The 23897-nt window shown below is 39.4% G+C and overlaps 1 protein-coding gene across 2 annotated transcripts in view; it reads left to right on the forward strand.

Annotated features, from left to right (window-relative positions):
* Positions 1 to 6362: 6362 nt before the first annotated feature.
* Positions 6363 to 23897, forward strand: part of IBTK (inhibitor of Bruton tyrosine kinase) — a 55747-nt gene continuing 38212 nt past the window's right edge. For both annotated transcript variants that reach the window (XM_005518163.3, XM_014263605.2), the window contains exons 1-7: positions 6363 to 6546; positions 14051 to 14718; positions 17985 to 18081; positions 18387 to 18511; positions 19367 to 19477; positions 20631 to 20801; positions 21904 to 22021. In XM_005518163.3, the coding sequence (XP_005518220.2) occupies positions 14395 to 14718; positions 17985 to 18081; positions 18387 to 18511; positions 19367 to 19477; positions 20631 to 20801; positions 21904 to 22021 (946 nt within the window). In that variant the 5' untranslated portion in view covers positions 6363 to 6546; positions 14051 to 14394. The remainder of the gene's footprint in view (positions 6547 to 14050; positions 14719 to 17984; positions 18082 to 18386; positions 18512 to 19366; positions 19478 to 20630; positions 20802 to 21903; positions 22022 to 23897) is intronic.

Below are 23897 nucleotides of genomic sequence, written 5' to 3' on the forward strand. Positions count from 1 at the left end.
GTTTTCTCTCCCCTGCAATTTTGCATAGGTTGGACCTCTTGGAGTGAGTCCAGAGGAGGGCCATGAAGACAGTCAGAGGCCTGGGGCACCTCTCCTGTGAACACAAGCTGAGAGAGTTTGGGCTGTTCAGTCTGGACAAGAGAAAGCTCCAAGAAGACCTTATAAGTAGCCTTGCAGAACCTAAAGAGGTTTATGAGCCTCCATAAAGATGGAAATTATCAGAGGTAATCAGGGAGTGATAGGACAAAGTCTAATGGTTTCAAACTAAAAGAGAGGAGGTTTAGATTAGGTATTAGGAAGAAATGTTTCACTGTGAGGGTGGTGATGCACTAGAACAGGTCACTACGAAAAGCTGTGAATGCCTCATTTCTGGAAGTGTTTGGTCAAGGCCAGGCTGGATAAGAGTTGACCTGGTCTTGTGGAAGGTGTCCCTGCATACAGCAAGGGGCTGCAATGAGATGATGTTTAAGGTCTCCTCCAACCCAAACTATTCTATGATTCTACATGTCTTAAAAATTGTGGAAAAAGGAGGCTCTAATCACCCTTTTATAGTTTTACTTGCATCTTTATTTGCACTTTCATCATACACTAAAAACTGAATCTCAAATTTTAGGTATTGAATATTTACTGTTTCTTATACAGTTATCATTCATAGGTTTCAACCCACTTTAGAGAGTCCTATTTGCATTCCAACTTCTGTTTCCCTCCAGGACCTAAAGGGAGCCTGAAAGAAAGGAGGAGAGACACTACTTAAAAGAACAAGAGGGAATGGCTTCAACCTGAGAGTAGATTAGACATTAGGAAGAAATAATTTATGGGAATGTGAAGAAGCCCTCAAACAGGTTGCCCAGAGAAGCTGGGGATGTCCCATCCCTGGAAGTGTTCAAGGCTAGGTTGGATGGGACTCTGAGCAACCTGGTCTAGTGGAAGTGTCCCTGCCCATGACAGAAGATTGGACCAAGATGACCTTTATGGTTCCTTCCAACCCAGGCCACTCAGATTCTGTTCACCTGGGGAGAGAGTGGTCACAAACAGCTTCATACAAAGGAGAATTTAAAACATAAAAGTTAAGTTCCTGTTTTCAGCAGTCCCAGCAGAGGTGCTTATTTAGATTGTACATAGAGACACAGCATGGTGGGAGCGAGGAAGGATGAATATTCTTCCCACTGCCTGATGCAATATTTAGCAAGCCACTAGCACAGCTGAAACTAGGTCAAGAGAAATGCCTCGAGTTCCAAGCCTGCACTCCACAAGCTCAACTTGCAATGAAAACTGCAGTGCCACAGTTTTTGTTGCAGAATTGCCTGCTAACTGAACAACACTGTGGTGTCATCTGAGTGTTACAAGACTTTTTCGACTGTAGATGGCACTGCAAGTTAAGTGCAAAGGTATGTCTGTGGTAGTGTTGGAGATTTTATTCTCTAGAGAATTTTTTTATCTATCAAACACTTTGATAGCAAGAGAGCATTTTGTGAAGTAAGGTAAGGTCAGAGGAGACCTGTCTGGAGGTGATGGAAGGGAATCCCATGCTATTTTTGTCAACATACTATTTAATGCAGTGCTACTGGGAACCAACACCTTCCACGACAGCAGTGAGTTGCTACAGGAATGGACACAAGTGGTGCTTCCAGGTGCTCCTGGCATCCCTGGTCACGCAGCTGGAGCAAGACAATTCACACATAATTCTAAATATGTACCTAGAATCACTAGGTTGGAAGAGATCTTCAAGATCACTGAGTCCAACCCATGCCCTAACACCTCAACTAAACCATGGCACCAAGTGCCACATCCAATTTCAGTCTCCGGGCATCACTTCAGCTGGCCCATGAGCTCCTGCAGAGATCACACTGGCACACTGAGAGAGTGACAGGCTGTCTCCTGCTGTGCCCAGTGATGGGAGGCGTGTCCTGACCCAAGCCTCTGCCCTCTGTCACCCAGCCTGAGCACAGCAGCATCACACTGCCAGCACGGCCACTATACCTGAGGCTCAGTGCCACAGTGGGTGTCAGATGTCTTGTTCAGGGACACTACCAATATAGCTGCATCTGGGCATGAAATGGACAGAAAAAAAAATTAAAAAAATCAGCTGTACCATAAACAGGATGTTTACCTAGTCTTTACAAGTTTTTTTTTAAAAAAATCTCTTTTTTTCCTGTCATTGGAATAAGGCAAGAAAGGCACCTTCTCTCTGTTCCCACAGGTTGAGAAGATAGAAACAGATCCTCTTCTTCTCTTAGCCACCATGATATTTCCTCTTGCCTCTCTATGAGACTGCCAAAGACCAGAAGTGTTATTTGCCATGGCTGTAGACTCTGAGATTTGTGCTGGAAAGTCTGTATGAAGCCCAGGAGAATGTCCTCGATTCTCTTGTCTTTTCATCCGTCTCTCCTCTCCACAGAAGTCTGATGCTCTGAAATAATCTACAGCCTTGCTCCTCCTATTCAGGAAGATAAGGGTGATGCAGGAAAGACAGGCCACAAATTGAATTTTTTGCTGCACTCGTACAATAAACTTCCCCCAGAATAATAAAAAAAGAAAAAAGCCCAACAACAATTTGTTTAAAGTCATGCTCTTCTGCAAAATATTTCACATCACAACAGATAATCCTACAATAACTTTACATGTTCTGCAGTCTCCGATTTTATTGAAAATTACATTCTAGTAACTGTCCCTTTACCAGGTCCCACAAAAGTTCTTTTAGTACCGGTGGTACGCCAATATAATTTTTGTTTCATATATGTTAGGCCATTTATCACAGAATTTTACAAAACATATTTAACCATATGGGAATTCTGAACAAATGTGGGACAATGACATTGTCACTATACACACCTCATATCACTGATAACAAACCATCCTTTCTGTGTATCTGGACTACTACAATAACAGAAAATCTACCTTGGGCATCAGAGAGGCTCCCAAGGTCTAATTAGACAAGTTGTAAATCTTGCCAGCTAAAGAGGAGGTATTGGAGTTTCTGACATGGCACAGCTCCATGGAAGTGTTCCCAATCATGCAAGATGAAGAACCTGCATTGCTAGAGCCAGGGTTTGCTGAGAGAATGCTCCTGGATGCTCACCACATCTCTATTTCCTATTTCCCAAGTAGATTGATCAGTTTGGGGGGCTCATATCCATCACCATTGTCATTTCCAAGCTGTATGAACCTTGGACTTCTCTACACTTTTCTCAGATTGTTATACATTAAGAATTTAATGATCCTGTCTGAGTAAGAGGATAAGCTTTATTAAAGCAAGATGCACATAGTTTTAATAAATTTGGAGACACTTTTTTTGGTAAGCTTTCCCTTCTAAGAGGTGTTACACTGAATTTTGCTTTATTAGTTCTATAATACAAATTTTCTAGCATTTCATAACCCTTTTTTTTTTTCCCAAGTTCATTAAAGAGAAGGATCACGAGAAACTTTTTTAGTAGCAGAGGTTAAGCCTGGAGCTGATTAATTTTTTGTTCAGCAGAGTATTACTGCTTCCAATAACAGTTATTACTCAAGGCTCCAGAGGGCACTGGTAATAATTAGGCCAGATAAGGCACATAAATAGATACGTGAAAGCAGAAATCTGTCACTTGACATTTAGTATAGCTGAAAAGAAAAAAAATTAATTATTTTCATTTTTGATATATAGACTGAACTTTTTGATTACTGACTTAAAAAAATAATCAAAAAATAATCATTTAACATTCAGGATCAATTTCAGATAGAATAAACCACGAAGTTCTTTTATTTCCTTAATGTCACTTACATCTTCTCCTCTAATTCCTCCAGTAGCCTAAGTCTGGTGCAGACTACACTGGATGGATGGATAAGATTAATAGGTCACCAGAAAGCAGCCTAACGGGGTAATGTCCTCCCTATAGCCTAGATTTATCTCCCCTAACCTTAAATGAGTACACACATTTAGAGCACAGTCAATCTGTAACTCTTCAACAGTCAATGAATTGAGAAGCATATTAAGACAAAAATACACTCTGTAGGCTAGTTAAGTTGCTCAAAATTGATGTTCCTCCTCAAATTCTGAAGATGGCTGAGTATAGTGGTCTTCCTTTTTAAGTGTAACCCTTTCTTTTTTATGGATTTAAGTCTACAGCTTCTATAAAAAGTAACAACAGCAGTTAGAGACATATTTTTTCCTATAATTACATGTTTATTTCTGATAATTCAGATCTTTTCATCACAGACTGAAAAAAGCCAGATGAACAGTTCTTTATTGACAGACACATGCTACGTGTGTCGGGAATTTACAAATCTGGCTGTTGGACTACTGAATTAAATATACTCTTCAGTGACTTGTTGCTGGCTTTTCATCTCCACATCTTGTAATTTTTTTCCAAAAGACTTAAAATGGTATGTTTTTATGCAACAGTGTTGTAATTTTCCACAGTAGAAAAACCCAAACTAAAACAAGTAATTTAAACAGAGGCTCAAGTTACCCTGTTTGAGCTACTTTTGTTTTACAATATTACTTTAACACCTCAACATAGATCTGCAAACCAAGTTGTAGCATCCTGGTTCTGTGAACGGTGTTCATTAGTTTGCTGCTGCTTTTGCAGAGGCAGTACAAGATACCAGGAACTTTTATTACCGTTGTAAGCTGGGGTCAATTAGAAAAACCTAAACAATAAATAAAAGGCAAAACAGTTCATATCTTATTTTTCCATGAATATGTTAAAAGTCCTTGCATAGAAACAGTCTCTTGCATAGAAAACCATTGCTAAAAACCTTTGGTTATTCTGTCAAGGTTTTGTCTGACTTGGACTCTATCAGTTCCTATCCATGACTCTTATTTTCCCACTTTTCTGGGTCCCTTGCTGCAGTTTTCTATTCTTTACAGTAGTATTTATTATGAAAGACCTGAGGGGCAGTCCAGCTCCCAGAAATTATCTTTTTCATATAGAATCTTAGATGCTATTCTACTTTAAGCCTCTTCATATTTCCACCATGCTCTTTGTTGCTCCAAAATCTGTCCAGGCTATTCACTTGAATTTGCTATTATGAAACAAAGCATTGCTTACAAATGACTTCAGCTGTATTTGGACCTCCTTATCTCCCCAGATGGTCATAGGCCAGCTGGCAGCAGACTTGGAGCAAGGCCACCTCCAACTTGTGACCTTCATTTGTGACTGAAGCACTAAGAAGCTATCACTGGGAAAATTTCACGTAGCTTGCAGGTTTAGTTACAGTGGTGAATGACTGCTGGCAAACTAAATGTTTATACAGAGAAAAATCAGAGAGCAAATTGTATAGATCACATTAACTGAGTCAGATGGCAGGGGTAAAAATGCTTGAGATTCACCTAAATAGAACTAATACTGCATCTTTCCCAAACTGAACTGTTACTGAAGAACATACATAACTTTTTTTTTTCAACTGTTTTGTGATTTTAAAGAGAGCTACGTTATTTTCAGGTCATAATGCCTACACTGCATGGGGTAATACTGTGGTTTTAAAAAACAGATAGGAACTCTGGCCATACATAAACATCAATACATCATTAATTTATTTCTTGGAAAAAGTATATAAATTTCTTTTTTTAAAGGTGATGTGTGTTTTAAATACAGTTTTACTCTGTACTTCACGTTGGGTACTAGTTGTCTTGGGTCCAGCTTCCTGCCCTTAAACAGCACACCCTAATCCTGTTCCAGATTAATTTGTAATCTGTGCCACCTATTGCATCATCCAAGACATCCACCAGAAAGAACTGAGCCCTCCTGGAGTGACCCGCTGTAGTTACCAGAGCAGGTGTGCAAATCCTTGTGCACACACCAGGTTTGCTTATGAGACTGCCCCAAGCCTCACAAAAAATCAAGCTCTATCTGATATACTAGATCACTTGCTCTGTCAGAGAGACAGAAACTGCTGTGGTTTAACACAGTCTGAATCGGTACAGCCTTCTCCACACTTTCTCTCCATTACTTTGGGAACCCACAGGCTGGCTATTTAACTATTTGCTTTTGAGCTCTCCAGGAGGGAGGTGTTTCCTTGCCAGAAACCCATCCCTTCCTTCACAGCACGACACAGTGCTTCTCCCACAAAGACTGCCAGAAGGAGGCCCCTCAGCTCTCCCCCTTCCCTGCTGTCCCGATAACTCCAGCCCTTCCTTTGCCCAAGACAAGGAGCGATAACCTCCAATCTACACGCACGGCGCCATCTTCCTTTAACCCCTGCACCACCACGGCCGCCCCGCCTCTGACCCCGCCCCCTCGTCCCCCTGACCTCGCCTGTCAGTCAATCCGGGCTCGGCCGCGGGGGCGGGGCCGAGGCGGCAGCCGCAGCCAATCAGTGCGCGAGGTGCGGCCGTGCCGCGGCCAATCGGCGTTTCGCTTGTTCGTGGGTGCGGCGGTCGCTGTCGGTGTGCCCTGCTGTGAGCCGAGGGCCCCGCCTGTCACCGTCGCTGTCGCCGGCGGAGCTGTCGCGGTAGCAGCTGTGCACCCTTAGGCTGGCCTTGCCCCGGAGTCACTGAGGATGAGCCCCCGCGCTGCCCAGCGCGCGTCCCGCCCTGCCCGCCCGAGTCCATTCATCTAGCGACTGGTGAGGGGCGGGCCCGTGCGTCCGGCGGGGGAGCCGCTCGGGGGGCGATCCTCTTGTCGGAGGGGTCGGGACGGCGGCGGTGGGCGGCTGAAGGAATGGGGAGAGCTCCGGGCAAGGCAGCCAGGGAGGGTAAAGGGCAGCCGGCCACGTAGGATGGGAGGTGACCGGCTTCGTGGCTCTGCCGCTTGTGTCAATAAGTCTCTTGTGTCGCTCCTCGACTACGTGGACGCGTGTAGTGGGAGTCAGAATGGCCCCTTGCCTCTGCCTGCCCTGGCCTCTCTCTCTGGCTCCCTGAAGCACTTCAGACCTTCCCTCACCCTGACACTGGCAGGAGCCTCTTGCCAGGTTTCCTTAGCTGTGGATTCAGGGAACGCCTGTCGCGTTTCTCGCCTTCTTGGTGATACTTGTCTGTTTTTGGTAGCAGCTCACCTTGCTGCTGGATTAGACCGGCACAGTGAGTGCTGGAGAGGCGAGGTTTCGAAGTTATCTTAAAAGGATACTTCCATGCGGTTTTCCCAGGCGACACACAACTCTTTTTTTGGTTACGTGGTCAGTGTAGTTGTCTGTCTTCGTGGAAACTGGTCACAGTTGGTGGTTTACAAAAAACATAATCGCCCACCAACATCTGGTGTGGGTAGTCTACAATAAAACTGTACCAGAACTTCACAGTTAATTCAAAAACGTCACTTTTTCCCAAAATGGAAAAGTCCTTGATGGATTTATCAGATATAATTTGAAGTGTGGTGAAATTCTAGTGCTCACTTGTGGTTTGTTGTGTTTAACTTCCCTTTAGCAATATCTGTTTCAATAAAGCCTGTAGCAAGGGCTTGATGAATTGTGGAAGTGACTGTAGCTGCACTCACTGTACTTTTGTCTATACTGCTTTGTTTTAATTTTTTTAAATATTATTAAGTTATTAAACATAAGCAGTCCTGAGTATTTCTAGATAAGCCCAGCACAGTACTTCATAGTTTACTGTTTATGTACAATGGTTCTCAGCTGAGAGATGTGCTCTGACGTTTGTAGCTGAATTTAGCTACCAATGGTACTTTGGTCTTTTTTTTTGACAGATGTGTTAGCTTTTAATTGGCAGTACTGCTTAGCTCAGCTAGGAGCAACTGAATTAGGGTTGTTGGATCACTGAAGGTCTCATTCTGATAAGGTTTATGCTGTTGTTGCTGTGAAAGAGGAAGTTACAGAAAATCTGGAGAGAGCCTCTAAAGGTTGCTTGTGCTGAGGTCTATCTTGCCCAGTGGTGGCATGGAGGCCCTATCCCAGTAAATGAAGTAGCCTGGATGTGCCGTGGCGCAAAGGACATAGTGGGCAAGGTGGAATTTGGTGTGTTTCAAAGCAAGTTGGTTTTCCATTGTACCTTTACTTCTGGACAGGTCACATTTATTTGTAACTTGAGCAGTTTGCTTGCTGTCTAGCCAGTTTTGAGAGCCTCACGTGCATTCAATTTGTCATTTGAAAATCCTTCCTGACATATAATCTGAGTCTTTTATGAAATTTGAATGAATGACTACTTTGCCCTCTGTCAAGAGTAAAATGGACTGGACTTTAGATTTTTCTTCTTTGTGTAACAGACACCTTATTCAAAGGCTCTAGGTGGTCTGCTGAAGCCACAGCTGAAGGAGAAAAGAGATCCAATTTGCTTGTACTCAGCAAATTGTTCCATAAACATTCTGGTATCCAGTGACTCTTTCCAAGTTTTTCTCTACTTACTTGCTTCTGTTAAAACTTGCTATCTGACCTAGAAGCAGGACTCTGTCTGATGTTTTGTGAATTGAGGAGAGCAGAACCCTTGTTTTTGTGTCACAATGCTCCTGTTATACAGTCAAGAAGAAGTTGCTTTTGTACAGGTCTCTCTGTGGGAATTTCAGGCTGCTAACCACTTTTAATTACTGCATAACTTAGATTTGCCTGTTTTTTCCTTGTACGTTCAATCGCTTTTCTCCCTGTAAAATACATTTTGTGTTCAAGGGGTTGGAAAGCATAGATTTTTGCCCATTCAACAAATGTACAAGGAATTTCTGGACAGGTTAAACTGTGGATATGTAATCTGAGCAGGATTAGTCTAACTAATAGACTAATTAGTTAGACTATTAACTAATAGTCTAATTGTTCTTTAAAGGACAATGTACTACCTGTACCTGAAAGGTGTACTTGCTTTCTATATCTAGGAATTCATCTGTGTTTCCTTGAGGATGTCTTGCTTAGTGCCAGTGCTAAGCCTGCAACCTAGCCTCAATTTTCTCGTTGCTTTTGTTAGATTCTAAATTGTTACTTTAATATGCATAAGTGAAAGTCATCTTTAGGTAAGAATATAATCAATAGAAAGTGCTGGAAAAATGGTAACATGATAGCAAATTCCCATGGCTTAATTTCTGTAAGCCTTTTTTTATTAGCTTACTAATCAAGTAGTCTGTGTAGTGCAGCTTGCTTTGGGTATAAATATTTTCAGGGTTTCCATACTGTTATGGTTACAGATCTTTTGTGATGTTATGAAACAAATGTGAATGGACCAAAGAGGAGAAATGTCAGCATGCCTGTTTAAAAAAGAACCCCTTTCCATTCCACACTGGAAATATTTAAGATACTGCAATAGCCTTATAAGGATGGACTTAACCTTCCTGAAATGTGTGGCGTTGCCAGTCATTTCTCACTTCACTTAGCAACTTATTATCAAAAGGAAAAGAAAATGAATTTAGTTCCTTCAGAAAAGCCATATTCTTTTTATTTATTCTTTTTTAAAGGGAGGATGTCAGGATTGACAGGGAAAGCACTAGGCTTCTTTTATATGAAAAATGAAAAACATTAGTTACTTCTTTTTTAGGAGAGTCAAATTAGGGGAGCTAGGTAATTTTTCACCATGTGCATTTTAGGTGTGACTGGTATTTCGTAAAATTAGTAACACTTAAAAATAAATTAATAAACTCCGAGAGAAAAGCAGTGAATGGAATGAAGTTATGCCAATTTTAAGGTCTTGAGAAATATGCTTTTATTAAAGGATGGGTTTCAGGGCCATGTGACTCATTTGACAATGTTACTTTAATGCAGTGCACATTGAAGATGCAAACCCAGCAATCTGTCTTTGAGTGGCACTGAATTCTGAGTAGCTGAATCTCTTCTGTATTCTCTTTCACTTCCATGTAAGACCATTGCCTGTATTAAATGAAAAAAGGCACAACAGCAGCTGCCAGCTGCTGGCTTGGTACCAGTACCCACATCCATGTCAGCCAGATTTTGGTAGCTCTAATACTTGAGTATAAGACAGGTGGGAGTTCCAGAATCAAATCAGACTGGATGCTGGAAACTGACATTTAATGTTGACACTGCTAACCATGAGGTGAGGGTTGGTTGTTGTTTCCTTGGACCTCTGAGCCGAGGGCACCGAAACCTCTGTGGAAATGCTTTCTGGAAAAAGAGAAAATTGGGAATATATTGATTGTGAATATGATACACAGAGAGGTTTCTGGAACTTCATAGTGGGAGGCTGCCAACTCTGTTAGCTTTTCCCACATTTTGAGATTTCATGTCTACTGTTTGCAGGAAATGAAATCTATCACCATCATCCTTAGTCATAAAGGTATTTGTAGAATCTTTGTTCACTTCATACTCAGGAGAGGTGTGACAGCTTTGATTTTTGTAGTGGCTTCTTCAGAGAAACAGATTTTTGAGACATCTGCAGTAGGTAGAGAGCTGCTTTTTCACTTGTAGGAGTTCTGCCTCCACAGGGTCAGATGACACATCTGACACACTCCTTCTTGGAGGATGTCTGACAGCTCTGGTGCAGTGGTGCTTTGCCTTCTCTGAGGGGGAGAGCTGAGTGAGACAGCTCTACCTACCCACTTGAAGAAGGCAAGGTACCACAAACACTTTCTTGCTACTAAAGAATTGCTTCCAAATCGGTTTCAGTCTTTTAAATTTTCCTGGGCCGTGTACATGTATAATAAATAGCTCATATCTCTGAGGGTTAGAAAGCCACCTGCTGCTGAAATAAAATGTCTTTGCGGTACTCTGAACACTGCTCTAATTCCTTCATTTTTTGTGACTTTTTTCTGTAATGTTAACTGGGAATCAATTCTTTAAAATAATTTCAATTGCAAATAATACCTACTGCATCATAAAAATGTTACTTATTTAGCTTTAACATTAGGAAGACACTGGCATTATAATATGGATGTGATTTGTGCTGAGAAGCCTACAGAAATATCTTCAATAATCAAAAGGGTACAGTGTTCTAGGTCATCTTGATTCAAAGTTTAAAAAATGCTGGTGCTTCCTGTTCTGTGCTTGCTTTAGGTGCTCACTGTTCATGAGGGACTCCATATACCAGAAGTAAGCATTTGGCAGCAGAAAGGTTTTGACATAGACCTGAGCATCAATCCGCAATCTGAAAGTTTTATTTTAAGGACTTCCTTTGTGTAACAGTCAGTTCTAATTATCACCCTTTTTCAGATATTGTTATAATGTGGCAATGTTTGTTGCCAGTGTGACAGCCTTAGTTGTGGGGTGGTGAAAACTTGATCTACAGCCTTCCGTCTTGAGCTCAGGGTATATTTATCAATCTACTAATATAGTATCTAGCTTTGTAATGTTTATAGTAAAGAAAGGCTGGTTTGGAATGACTTATGAAGAAATAATTCAGTAGAGTCAGGTTTCACATAGCTGCAGTAAATGTCACCGTCATGGAGTTAGTGTGTGATAGGCAGGCTTGTATTTCTGTTTACTAGCAGACTTTTTATTTTTTTAATGTTTGATTTGTTATTCACATTATTTTGGTATTTGATAGGTTGGAGATCAGGAGCCTTCAGTAATTTTTTGTCCAGCTTCTTTCTTCCTTTCTTGTAATGGCACAAGTCTCAGGATTTGTTTTCTTCTGGATCATTTTCTCATGCAGTTCATTGCCTTAGATAGGTGTGGATCTGCACAGAGGAAGGTATGGCACAGAGGACAGACAGCAGGACTGCTTCTTGGGCGGTGGTACCATTTCATACCAGTTTAACAGATTAGTCAACCTAATTTTATGTCTCCCTGGAGTGATTTTTCTTAATGTTCTTTTAATCTTTACCTTTATTTTCCTGTGTAGCACTGATAGTGTTTAAACGATGAACTGTTTAAGATGTGCTTTACAAGGCATGCATAAAATTTTTACTTCTTCCACAACATAATTCTATTGCCTAGTGTCATATTGGTGAAATGTGATAAATTTTTCCTGTAGATGGCAAAATGTTTGGGGTTTTTTGTAGTTTTTTTGTTTTGTTTTAGTTTTTGGGGGGTGTTTTGTTTTGTTTTTAATTATTAGTTTTAGAAGGGTGTTTGATCTGCTGGCAGTCTGAGTGTGCTAATAGTTACCTATTACACTTTGATTCATTGGAGCAACAAGTCAAGCTATGTTCTTGAAATCAGAGCTTTTTTCCAAACCTGTTACAGTGATTTACTTCTCTTTATCATCTGAAACTTGAGAAGGTCAGAAAACAAAAGTCCACACATATATGTGATAAATTTCTTGTGCTACTGCAGAAGTTTGTATGTTGTTTGGAAAATGCCCTGTAGAGTGAACTGAAGCTTCATGTGACAAATCTAAGCTGAACAGTTGTGGTCAGTTCTAGTCTTGGAAGGATTTCTGGGTGCTACCCCTGGTTTGGGATGAGGGACTAAGTTGAAGTGAATAAAAAATTTCATTTTTTTTCTTCTTAATTTGTCTGCTCTTTGAACTTGTTTTGAAGGTATACACTGAACAACTTCCAGTCTATAGGTTTGCATTCTGAGTATTGTAACCCTTCTGAATGAGATGGAAAAGTAATTGTTGAAGGCTTTGTTACAAGAGATTTAAATAAGTACTCTGGACTGGATTTTTTTTTTTTCTTGAATGTTTAGATTCCATTACTAATGTTTGCTCTAAATTGATTGCTTGAAGCTTTGTGGAAATCTTGTTTCTTAAAACAGGAGGAGGACTAGATTTCCCTTTTCCAAACAAAATCATATTTTTCTGATGTCTCTTTGCAAATAAAGATATTAAGAAAATATGGTTATACATTCAGTGGCTGAAAAGCAATGGAAGCTAAGCTCAACTTTTTTGGTGAGGTTGGGGTCAAGGAGTAGGATGTGAACATTTGTAATGACTGCTAAGCTGAGTAGGATGGGGGACTTTTGTTTGTTTTGTTGTGTTTTTTTGGTTTGTGTACTTGTCTTATTCCCACCTTCTCTCCCATTCCCCACTCTAAGGGTTTGTTAACCTTTTTAGTTTTATTTCTTTAGCTTTCAGGATGGCATTGTTCAACTTCTCTTGGACTATTTACTTGTAGGTAGAACAACTTTAAATTGCATTTTGCACAGTGAACAAAAACATGACCTCAATACTGTTACACTCAGTTTGAAACTTTTATCTGGAAGACTGAAGTGTGATTTTTTTGGGGGGTCTTAATAGTTCACACTAAATTAGTGATGCATGTAGTGATGTAGGTAGTTCACTTTTTCTGTTTTCTGGGTTTGTGTGTGATTTTTATGCTGCAGTCTGCACTTCTTGTGACACTTCTGATTATAACTGCACACATTTCCTAGGCTAGGTGAGTGCTTCTGTTAGGCCTCCTTTACTTTTGAGAAAAGGGATGCTGGAGAAAGATGTATATGCTAAAGGTAAATATGCACAGCTAAGCAGAAATGCTGTATGCTCCAGACTGTGAATATATTTTCATGAAGAATTCTTATTTTTGCTTCCTTTTCCTCCTTCTTTCTCCCTTACCCCTTCCAACTTAGACTTTCATTTCTTCTTGCCTGTTTCAGGAGCTTTAGACCTTAGCCTTGCATGAGTCCTAACAGTCTGAATTCATGTCTCTTGTACAAGCTGCTTTTATTTGCTTTGATGTCATCCTCCATCCCACCTTTGTGAGCAGCTCTGGGAGTGGTGGAGAGGAGCCTTCCTATTGATTCTGCAGATTAGAATTAGTAGGGACATGGGTAGGCATTCAGGCCAGGGAAGAGAAAGTGGGACATAATCCTTTTATTGCAGTGGCTGCGGAGACTGGTGGTCCCTCCTTCCTTCTACCGTGTTAGTAACAATGCCTCTGTTAGCCATGGCGTACTCGGCAGCTGGGGGAATTTTTTGGTGGATGGCTTCCCCCCTCATGCAGTCTTTTCATTCAGTTGTTGCTTTCTGATCACGAAGTAATGCTACCATTAGACACTAAACAGTCAGGATCCTGAGGACCCTGAGGTTGGGAAAGCAAAGTTTTTTGGATCTAGTTTGCTTTGTAGCCTAAACAATTTAAATCAAAGAAAGGTAGGAGGTGCCTTTGGAGGCTGGGGTGGGGAAGGGAGTAATGCTTTTTTAAGCTGACTAAATGTTTGCATATTAGCTGAGATGGCATGAGGCAGGTAAGTCAGCCCTTGTCACATTGTCTTGTCCTGTACTTTCTAGTTTGATATGCACTTAAATCTGTACAGTTGCAGGGGAAAACAGTTTTTGTTAACTAATCTGTTCTGGTTTGTTCTCTTTCAGGTCTCCCTTGCAATTATGGAGTTTTAGAAGAATAAGGTAGTGTGGAGGGGGAATCCCCCTCTGCACTCTAGAGGTAGTTCACTTTTGGAATTTTCTATGGACAAGAATATTTGTTATATAAGATGGTGAAATAAGACTTCTAAAAATATATATTTATAAATATTTATTTGGATCAAGTGCCAAACATAACAGTACAAAGATTTCTAATGGCAGCTCAATAAACTTGGATATACATCCTTGGAATTACAATTTTTCTGAGGCACTGTGCTGTGTACTGAATTGGAGTGCCTTGATACACTTAAGGGCTGTTCCCCTTAAGCAGAAGAGCAGCTTTAGAAGTGAAGATGAATTCTTACATGCCAGAGTGCACTTCAAAGTGTCGATCTCTACAGCATGCTTTGGATGTTATTTCTGTAGTCACCAGAGGAAGTGAAGGCCAGATCAAGGCCTTTCTCTCTTCTTACTGCTACAATGCTGCAACTATCAAAGATGCCTTTGGTAGAAATGTTATACATCTTGCTTCGTCTTGTGGCAAAAAAGGTGTGCTGGACTGGTTGGCTGAGACCAAAGGAGTGGATCTCTTGGCAAAAGACAAAGAGTCTGGATGGACAGCTTTGCACAGAAGCATATTTTATGGATACATTGATTGTGTTTTGTCATTACTGAAGGTGAGTCGTTTGCAACTGTAGTTTTCCTTGGCATCTAAAATTTTTAGAGTTGTATTGCTTATGTAAAAATGTTTTTAAACTTGGCTGAAAGCCTCTTGAAGCTTGTCTTAATACTGTGTTCAGATTGCAGTGCATTGATTTACTTGAAAGTTGTATCTGTTCTTACAGATGTCTGCCTTTGCCCATGCAGAAATCAGCACTGAGTAAGGATCCCTGATTAATTGTGGGCTTCCTTGAAGACTTGTTTGTGTGGATGATATTAGGGTCAGGAGCTTAAAAAATAAGAGAGTGATCAGACTAAAGATCCTCTGAAAATAGACTCTGCAGTAATTATATCAATTGATGTTAGAGAACACAAAATAAGGGAAAATTAAATGGAGTTATAATTAGACATGTTATATTTAAGAGGTAAAAAATTCAAGATATGGAGTATTCTATTAAGTGAATCTTCATTTCATTAGTATTTTAAACCAGAGCTTCTGCTCAGTCCTCCCTATTTCTTTCTTACAATTGCCGTTTCTTCCCATCCACTTAGCAAGTTGCATATATTTTTGATTGATCTTCCTTCTGTTCCTCCTTTCACAAGTAGAGCAAAGGGAAGAGGTGTTTGTTTGAGATGTTCAGTGTCTCTTTAACCATGTGAGAAAATGAAATATATATGGTTCAGGGTTGTTTAAAAACAAACCTTTTAAGTCTGAGAATTTTCCATTTTGAATGCAATCTTTTAAAATTACAGTAACTAGTAATTTGTAGACATAACTCTCTGCTTTTTACAAGACTTCAGACAGAAAGATGGTGGACTGGTAGTTTCTTATTCTTGAAGGTCTGATAACTGTAAAATATTTATTTCATGTGCTGTCCCCTTACAGAATGGGAAGCTTTCATTAAACTTGAAAAAAGTAGATGTTTTTATAACCACTGTACTTATGATTCTGTTTTGTAGAAAACTAGAAACTGTGTACATGATATATGAAAAAGCATTTAATCCTCTAATGCCTGTCTGTATCTTTGATATTTGCTTACAGGAGGCCTGTACAGGTTTTCCCCAATGTCTTTTACTTTTCTGTCAGTTACATAAGTGAATGAGATTTTTTTTGCTAGCCAGCTCTGCTGATATTCTTCTAAGAAGCAGAACAAAACAACTCGTGGAGGGTGCTCTGTCTTCCAGTTCCTTAACTGCAGTCTGTCTACTGTACTGTGTTATAAAATGATACGTTCTTCAGGTATTATAGCAAGAACAGGAACTGATTATAGAATGGAATTATGAAATAGCTGAGATAGAAAGAGATCTCTGAAGGTTGTCTAGTCTAGCCCCCAAGCTCAGGCAAGGTCAGCTAGAGCAGGTTGCTCAGGACTATGTCCAGTTGGATTTTGAGCAGAGCATCAGACATCTCTGTTCCAATGTTTTACAATCAGTGCAATTAAAATTTGTTTTAGATTTAAACAGGATTTCTTATATGTTAGTTTGTGCCCCTTGCCACTAGGTATCACTGTGATTCCTACCCCTCACCTCCAGTCAGGTATTTATTCTGTATGATAAAACATGCTGTCCCCTTCCCCCATCCCAAACCTTCTCTAGGCTAAGCATCCCAGCTCTCTCAGCTTCTCTTTGAATGTCAGATGCCTCATTACTTTCATGGTCTTTTGCTGAACTTGCTCCTGTATGTCCTTCTCTGTCTGGGAGTCCAGACCTGAACTCAGCACTCCGGCTGTGTCTTGCCAGTGCTGAGTAATGCTTGCTGGCAACACTCCCACCTGCAGCTTTGGATGCTTTCGCCATTCTTAACTCTGAGCTTGCTGGCTTGTGGTCATCTGGTGGTCTAAAAGAAGCCTAAGTCCTTTTCTGCTAAGGTGCTTTCTAGTCATTCAGCCTCCAGGTGTACCAGTTTACCAGGTTGTTCCTCCCCAGGGCCAGGATTTTCATTTCCCTTTGTTGAACTTTATGTGGTTCCTCTCAGCCTGTTGCTTCAGCCTATCAAAGTCCCTTTGAATGTCAAGCACAACTCTCTGATTTATCAGCCACTCCTCCTGGTCTTGTGTCGTCACCTTTGCTGAGGGAGCAGCACTCTAGCCTATCATCCAGGTTGTTAGTCAAGATGTTAAACAGTACTAGCTCCTGAATCTGCCCCTGAGTTCCTAAACTAGTGTGGATGAATGACTTCTGCTGCGGGCTGGAGGCAGTCTTGGCTTATTCTCGGACTGTATCTAACTACAAGATTTGCCACTCAGCAATTGGAGTTTGTTTTCACAAATTCAGACCATGTGAATATCCCTGCAGCCTCTGTCTGCTTGTGAATATTTTAAACAATTTCCAAAATTAAGAATATCCAGCTATCTAAGTAATAAAAATAGATCAGTCTTTTCTGTCATATGGTAAACTAATCATTGCCCTGTTGCACTAGGGTTGTCTTTATAGTTTGGAGAATGTATGCTTTTGTTCTTCTGGGGAGCATTTTTCGAAATAAAGTTGTATTTAATGTGTTACCTGTTACGTGTGAGGTTTTTCAAGGTTTCCTTTGTATTAGCCATGACCTCAGGTACACAGGTACAGCCATGTTGGCCATTAGGTTCTATTTGAGGACATCTGGAGTTCTTGCATTTTGGAAGGTGATTGATCACACTAGACTTCCTTTCTAAAATCAGTGCTACTGTAGCAGCACTCTTTTGTATTGAGAAAATGGTATTTTCAGAGACGGTCTCTGTCTAAGTTCTAAAAGAATGACCTGTTCATGCTTTGTGCTTCTGAACCTTCTCTAATGCTCTCTTTCCTGGCTGGTTGTGATCTTGCCTTTTCTCAGCAACTGTGAAACTCTGTTCCTTGCTTGTTTTCAAAGTAATAGTAGTTGGGGGTTTTTTTGTCACTTGTCTAGCTTGTCAGAACTGATTCTGTAGAATGCCAGTTTAAGAAAATGCATCCTTTGAAGATGGTAAATTAAGTTCTGGTGAATGTTTGCTATTCTTAGGTGTCAGTGCTTTATTTTCACATCTGTTTCTTTTGTGTTTTGCTGGTTACAGTTTATTGCACAGTCAGTGTTGAGACAACAAAATCCATGTTAATATATCAACAAGATGTGTACATGGCAGAACAGATTTGCAATGTTTTCGGTTTTTTTTTAGATTTGCTTACAGTTTACTTGAATCTGAAGGGTTTTTTTAATCAGTATTAAACTTCCATTAAAGATATGTTTTGCTTCTTAGAGATTTACCTGGTTTACTTCAAGCTGTGCAGTTAAAATTAACTTCAGTTTTCTCGTCTCCTCTTTCAGCATGGCGTTAGTCTGTATGTTCAGGATAAAGAAGGCTTATCAGCCCTGGATCTTGTGATGAAAGATAGGCCTATCCATGTGGTGTTTAAGAAAACCGGTAAGAAATAAAATAGTTTAATTTATATTTTGCAATTGAGTGTATGCAATATTTTCTGGTTTTAATTGGCACTTCATAAGTTGTTACGTGCCTGATGCTTATGTTGATCATCTGTACAATATTATTGGAATATTTGTCGTGGCACCTTACTTCTTATAGTGTTAAATGTTTTTAAAGTTCAGTTTTAGGTAAAAAACAATTCCTCTTCAATTTTTAGATAGAAATAATAGCTGTTGTTTTTTGAAGTGAATGTGCACAACACTGGTAAATGACAAGCTTTTAAGAGGATCTTTTTCATTACACAGATCCCACAGAAGTCTACACCTGGGGAAACAATATAAATTTTACTTTGGGTCATGGTGGTCAGCAGGGTAGACATCATCCTGAATTGGTGGACCTTTTTCCTCGGAATGGCGTGTATATTAAACAGGTATTCTTAAAGTATTACATAGGCACATTTCTTAGTGAGGGGTGTGTAAGGGGGAAAAAGTATCCAAGGAGTTACCAAGTGTTGAAGACTTCCATGGAAAAAGCAGTTCTTGGTGCCTTCTCCTCTCTGCCCACCTCCTTACCTCCCTGCAACCCCAATCACCATTATTGAAATTGTGGGTCTCTGTTTTGGTGGGGAGAACAGGGGGTCTTACATGATTTACTTTGGATATATGGCTTGTATATCATTAAATACATTCAGAATCTTGATACTTCTGTAATTGTTTTGAGCTACTGACTTCTGGTTCAACTCCAATACTGAACTGAAGTGGAATAATGAATATACTTGGTACATGTTGAATTAAAATTCATCTTGTGTTCAAAGCAGCATACACTGTTAAGCGCATTACATGTAGCACTATCTTTGTCTCTAATAATTTCTTGTGACTTCAGTTTGAGAATATTTGAAAGTTAAAGTACAACTTGAGCAAACATGCAGGGCAGACAGTCTGTGCTGCAGTCTTAACGTGTTTTCTTTGGCATTTCTGATGCAGCATCATGGACCTTAAAACTCAATCTTTGGAGTTTCTGTTAGCCTATGGGGCCATGCTTGGTCTTATTTTAATAAACTGAAACTGTTGATCTCTTAAAGTGGGTTAAGGCAGTGCATAATGTGTTCAAAGCAAGTATTTTAAGTATCCTATGATTTAATACCAGTATCTTGTATTTTCATGAACATATCTTTATTAAAGCAGAACTTCTTCACAAAGTGCTTATGGCAGGTGTTTTCCGTTTACAGGAAAATGAACTTGTCCTGTGTTGCATCTTCCCCATCCATTTTTTGCTCTTGTTTCAGGTGGTACTCTGCAAATTCCACTCTGTGTTCCTTTCCCACAAAGGTCAAGTGTATACATGTGGACATGGTCAAGGAGGGCGCTTGGGTCATGGTGATGAACAAACATGCTTGGTATGCTGTCTTGTGTTATTTCTTATAGTCTAGTATGATGTTTCTTTTATCTCTAACAGCAAGTCTAAAAAGGGAATTAGAATTTCTATCAGTGTACTTTCAAAATGAGTTTGCTGTTCATTTTAAACCAAACTCTTGCTTCTCACCAAGTAACAGAAAAACTTCTTCAGTGCTAACAGTGAGGTGGCAGAGAGTAATGTGCATTTAATTATAACTTCATAGCTAGATGCTGTGGTCAAATTTGTGTTCTGGCTGAGTTGATTTAAAGTCCAGCTGATGCTAGATAAGTGGAAGCAAATATTTTTTGGCAGACAAACAGCAGTACAGTAATGTGAAGCTGTAGTGGCAGGAAGAGGGATGGTAGAGTTGCTTTTATGCAACTCAAGTGAAAAGTCAGTGGTCATTTTCATTTGAATAGTACATTGTTGCAATGCACAAAACTAAAATTTACGAAGACTAAGATGTGATGACAATACAATTCTTAGACTTAAGCATCTTATCCTACCTCATAGTGTGCATTTATCTTGCAGCACAGTAGTTTAAAAAAAATTATAATATCAAGTATCTGGTAGAACTTGATATTCTGTTGCTGAATGCTATAGTGGAGACTGGAGCTCTAATTAATTTTTTTTTTTTAAAAAGCAATTCTGTTAAGTTAGGATTTTTTTTCAAATTACTTTTTGAAATTGTGATGTTACATAGTTGAATAAAGGAGAAGTCATGTTAGAGTGCATGAAGATTCAAAGATACAGAACTTCTTCCTTATTCTGTGAAATTTCATTAGGATTATCCTGTGTTGGAAGGAGATAGCTTTAGTGTTTGTGGTATTTAAAACAGCATGTAATAGTTAATATTTGTTCAGCTGTCCTGAAGATGTTGTTTCCAATATGATTTCAGAACAGGTGGCTTAAAATTCATCTACCCTAATAGCAAAGGACATTTCCCTGATAGCATTTCAAATTAAAGTAATTCATCTTACTGCACTGGATGTGGTTGTTATGTTAATGAGTGTGTTGTGTGTTCAAATGTATTTTATTTTTATTTCAGTATTTGGTCGTGACTTTTTGTTGGTGTAACTTTAGTTTCATAGATGGCCACTGGTTAATAACAAACCAGTATGCTTTTATATCAACTTTTTTTTCTCCTGATTCAGGTTCCAAGACTTGTCGAAGGCTTAACTGGTCATCAGTGCTCCCAGATAGCAGCAGCTAAGGATCACACTGTTGTTCTAACAGAAGATGGATATGTTTACACTTTTGGTTTGAATACTTTCCATCAATTGGGTATATTTCCTCCTTCTTCTAATTGCAGTGTTCCTAGACAGGTAAAAGTAACATCAGTTAAAGCTTAATTGTTTGGTGGAGTTGTTTTGTTTTTTCTTAACATAAAATAAAATATGAAGATTATAAAAATAACTCCTAAACATTTCAGAACAGCGAAGTTTAATATGAGTTCAGATAAATCTTGATTCTGTGTTATCAGACATCTCAGATCTTAACTGTGTTCTGATGTCTTAGTTTGTAACCTGAACAATTACCAAAATTTGTAGTGTGAAGTATGATACAAGGTGCAACTGCCAAAACCCTTTTCTTCCCTCTTCCCCAAATTGTTCTGTAGCTGAAATATTAATAGGTATGTATCGCTTGAGAATCATGCTTGTGACTCCTTTTGAATCATTGAATGGCACTCAGGGTTTGACTGTTATCTCCTTTGCTGGAAGCACTGAAGTCAGTGCTTTGGGAAGAGTAGTGACAGGGAAGAGGGGGTATGGGCATCAGCAACTTAACTATATTCCTGTGCCTAATCTCAAAATTTTATATTTTTTGTAAGTAAAGAAGCTTTAACTTCATCTGAAGTAGAAAAACATGGCACTATCAGTGTTGTGAAAGTAAAAAAGAATGATTGACCAGAATGCAATGGGATAGTGTTTTGGGATACCATGTGTTTTTCAATAGTGTAATGATAGCTCTATATCCACAGTATTTGCTTTGATTTTATCATCTTAATCTGGGAAGGTCAAGTTAAATATGAAATGTGGAATTAGTAGTGTAGTGTTCTGCAGTGTGTTTAGGCCATTAGGACTTGCAAATTTAAACTTCTAGCTGACATTTTTCAGCACCTGAGTCTTCTGTGGCTGTGCTATACACGTCCTGTTCAGTCTTGTTCAACATCTTAGTGTATCAAGACAGCCTAAGGAGACTTGATTCCAGTTCTGATTAGATAATACAAAAGTTTCTTTTCATTATTAATGCAATAGTGCCCCACTTGACAAACTTCTGAAATAACCTATCTATTTGACTGTATGTGGATTGATAGTAGTGCTTCATTCTTAATGACTTTATGAGTTAAATTATGTCAGAAGTTTGTACATGTGAAATTCACCTGTTGTTGCTTAATATTAAGATGTACTTTGGATTTGTGCTTAGGTTCAGGCAAAAAACCTGAAAGGTAGAATGGTGATTGGAGTGGCTGCAGGCAGATTCCATACTGTGCTATGGACTAAGGAAGCAGTGTATACCATGGGGCTGAATGGCGGCCAACTAGGTAAGGTAGAAGTGTTCTGAAAGTAAAACCCAGCCATTGAAAGATGTTGTTCATGCTTAACCTGTCATCTGCTTCTAAGAACAGAAGCTTGGGTGAAGCTTTTTTCTCACTTTCTCTCTCTTTTTTTTTTCTGATGGTATCATACCTTCATCCTTCTTTCGAAGAATATTTTTCATTCCTACCAGTTACTTTCACATTTTGAGATGATAGGAGCTAGTCAGATTTAGCTCTCATTTGAACTCTGTAACTCTTACCTTCCATGTATCTTGTGTGGTCCTGCTGCTGGAGACTTTGGTCTTATTTTAATAAACTGAAACTGTTGATCTCTTAAAGTGGGTTAAGGCAGTGCATAATGTGTTCAAAGCGAGTATTTTAAGTATCCTATGATTTAATACCAGTATCTTGTATTTTCATGAACATATCTTTATTAAAGCAGAACTTCTTCACAAAGTGCTTATGGCAGGTGTAAAGGAGGGAACGTTGCTGTTTGTGTTGGAAATTACTCCAAGGCATGCTTGTCTCCTTCCAGCAATCTGGCTGGCACTGCCTTTAATAAATTATAAACTAGCCTTCAGCTCTCCTGCCTATGTCCTTCTTTCATCAAGCACTGTAAACATGCTAGTGATAACTTTTTCCATACTAACTTTTTAAAGTGGAGTACTTGCCAATTTCTTTATTTTTTTCAGCAATACCATTACCAGAATCTTCAGTTAACTCTGTCTTATTCTGAAGTCAAGAAAGAACCTTATAAAAACATATTACCAGCTAATGAACTTGATATGTTGCATAAATGGGGCATTTTAATTGCTTTTATGTTTTTTAATAAACAGGTATTGCTATATTGGTTTGGATTTGCATTTTTGCAGTTTTGAGTCTATGTCCAAACAAATCTGTTATCTATCTCTGGTACTTAAGAGTTAATCTGCATCAGCTCTGGCCTCAGGTTCCAGGTCTTACTGATTGTGTTTCTATGTTAAGGTGTCAAAGGTATGTGAAAAAAAATTGTCTTTCTCGGAGAAATATCTTACTAATGAATATCTTCTTGTTTGTTTTTGCCTTTTTTTTATATGCAGCCATCATACAAGCTTTTTTTTTTTTGTGGTTTCTTGTGTTGTTGGGATTATTCTGGCTAGCATGTGGCTTAGTGCAGTACCATAGAGAGACAGTAATCGAATCCTAAGTGATGTTAGCTGTGTCAGCTGGGAACCATGGTAGACCTGTGGTGGTAAACCTTTCCCCCATAAGATGTTTGAGCATAGCCATACATTGTCCTGTGGCAGGGTTGCTTCCAGCTGTAGAGGCAGCTCTGCTGCTTGTTTCTCAGTATGTGTTCTGTACCCTGCTCTGCTCTGTGGTGCAGGCATAAATGCCCTGCACACACAACAGGATTATGCTGTGTATGAGATTCCTGATGTTAGGTTTGTTGTTGCCACAGAGCAGCAATGGCCTTCTTAAATTTTTTTAATGTTTTCAGAGATCTTGCATTACAGCTCCAACCTTTTCTGTTTCACGTAACTGCTGCCTTCATGCTTACCTGCAGTTACAGTAATTTTTTTGACAAGCTTATTTCTTTGGCTTCCAGTGTCCAAAATAATCTGTAGTTTATGCCACTGTTACGGTATTTTACTGCCTTAAATTTTCATATGATTAAATAAATATTCTTTTTTTAGAATGAAAACAGTACCACCACATTGAATAGCTTCCCTGTCGAATATGCCTTACTTTATTTTTATGTATCAGGTCTTGGTTTTTGGGTGTTTCTGGTGAACTAACAAGTAGGTGTGGTGGGTCTCATCTGTCTAAATATATTGAAGAGAAATTATCCAACTACCTAAAAGATCTTTTGAAATCTAAAGATTCTTCAAAGTAGCATCAT

The sequence above is a fragment of the Pseudopodoces humilis genome, chromosome 3, assembly GCF_049639895.1.
Source record: "Pseudopodoces humilis isolate 2021_Gansu_Grassland_sample_001 chromosome 3, ASM4963989v1, whole genome shotgun sequence".
In the NCBI taxonomy this organism is placed as follows: Eukaryota; Metazoa; Chordata; class Aves; order Passeriformes; family Paridae; genus Pseudopodoces; species Pseudopodoces humilis.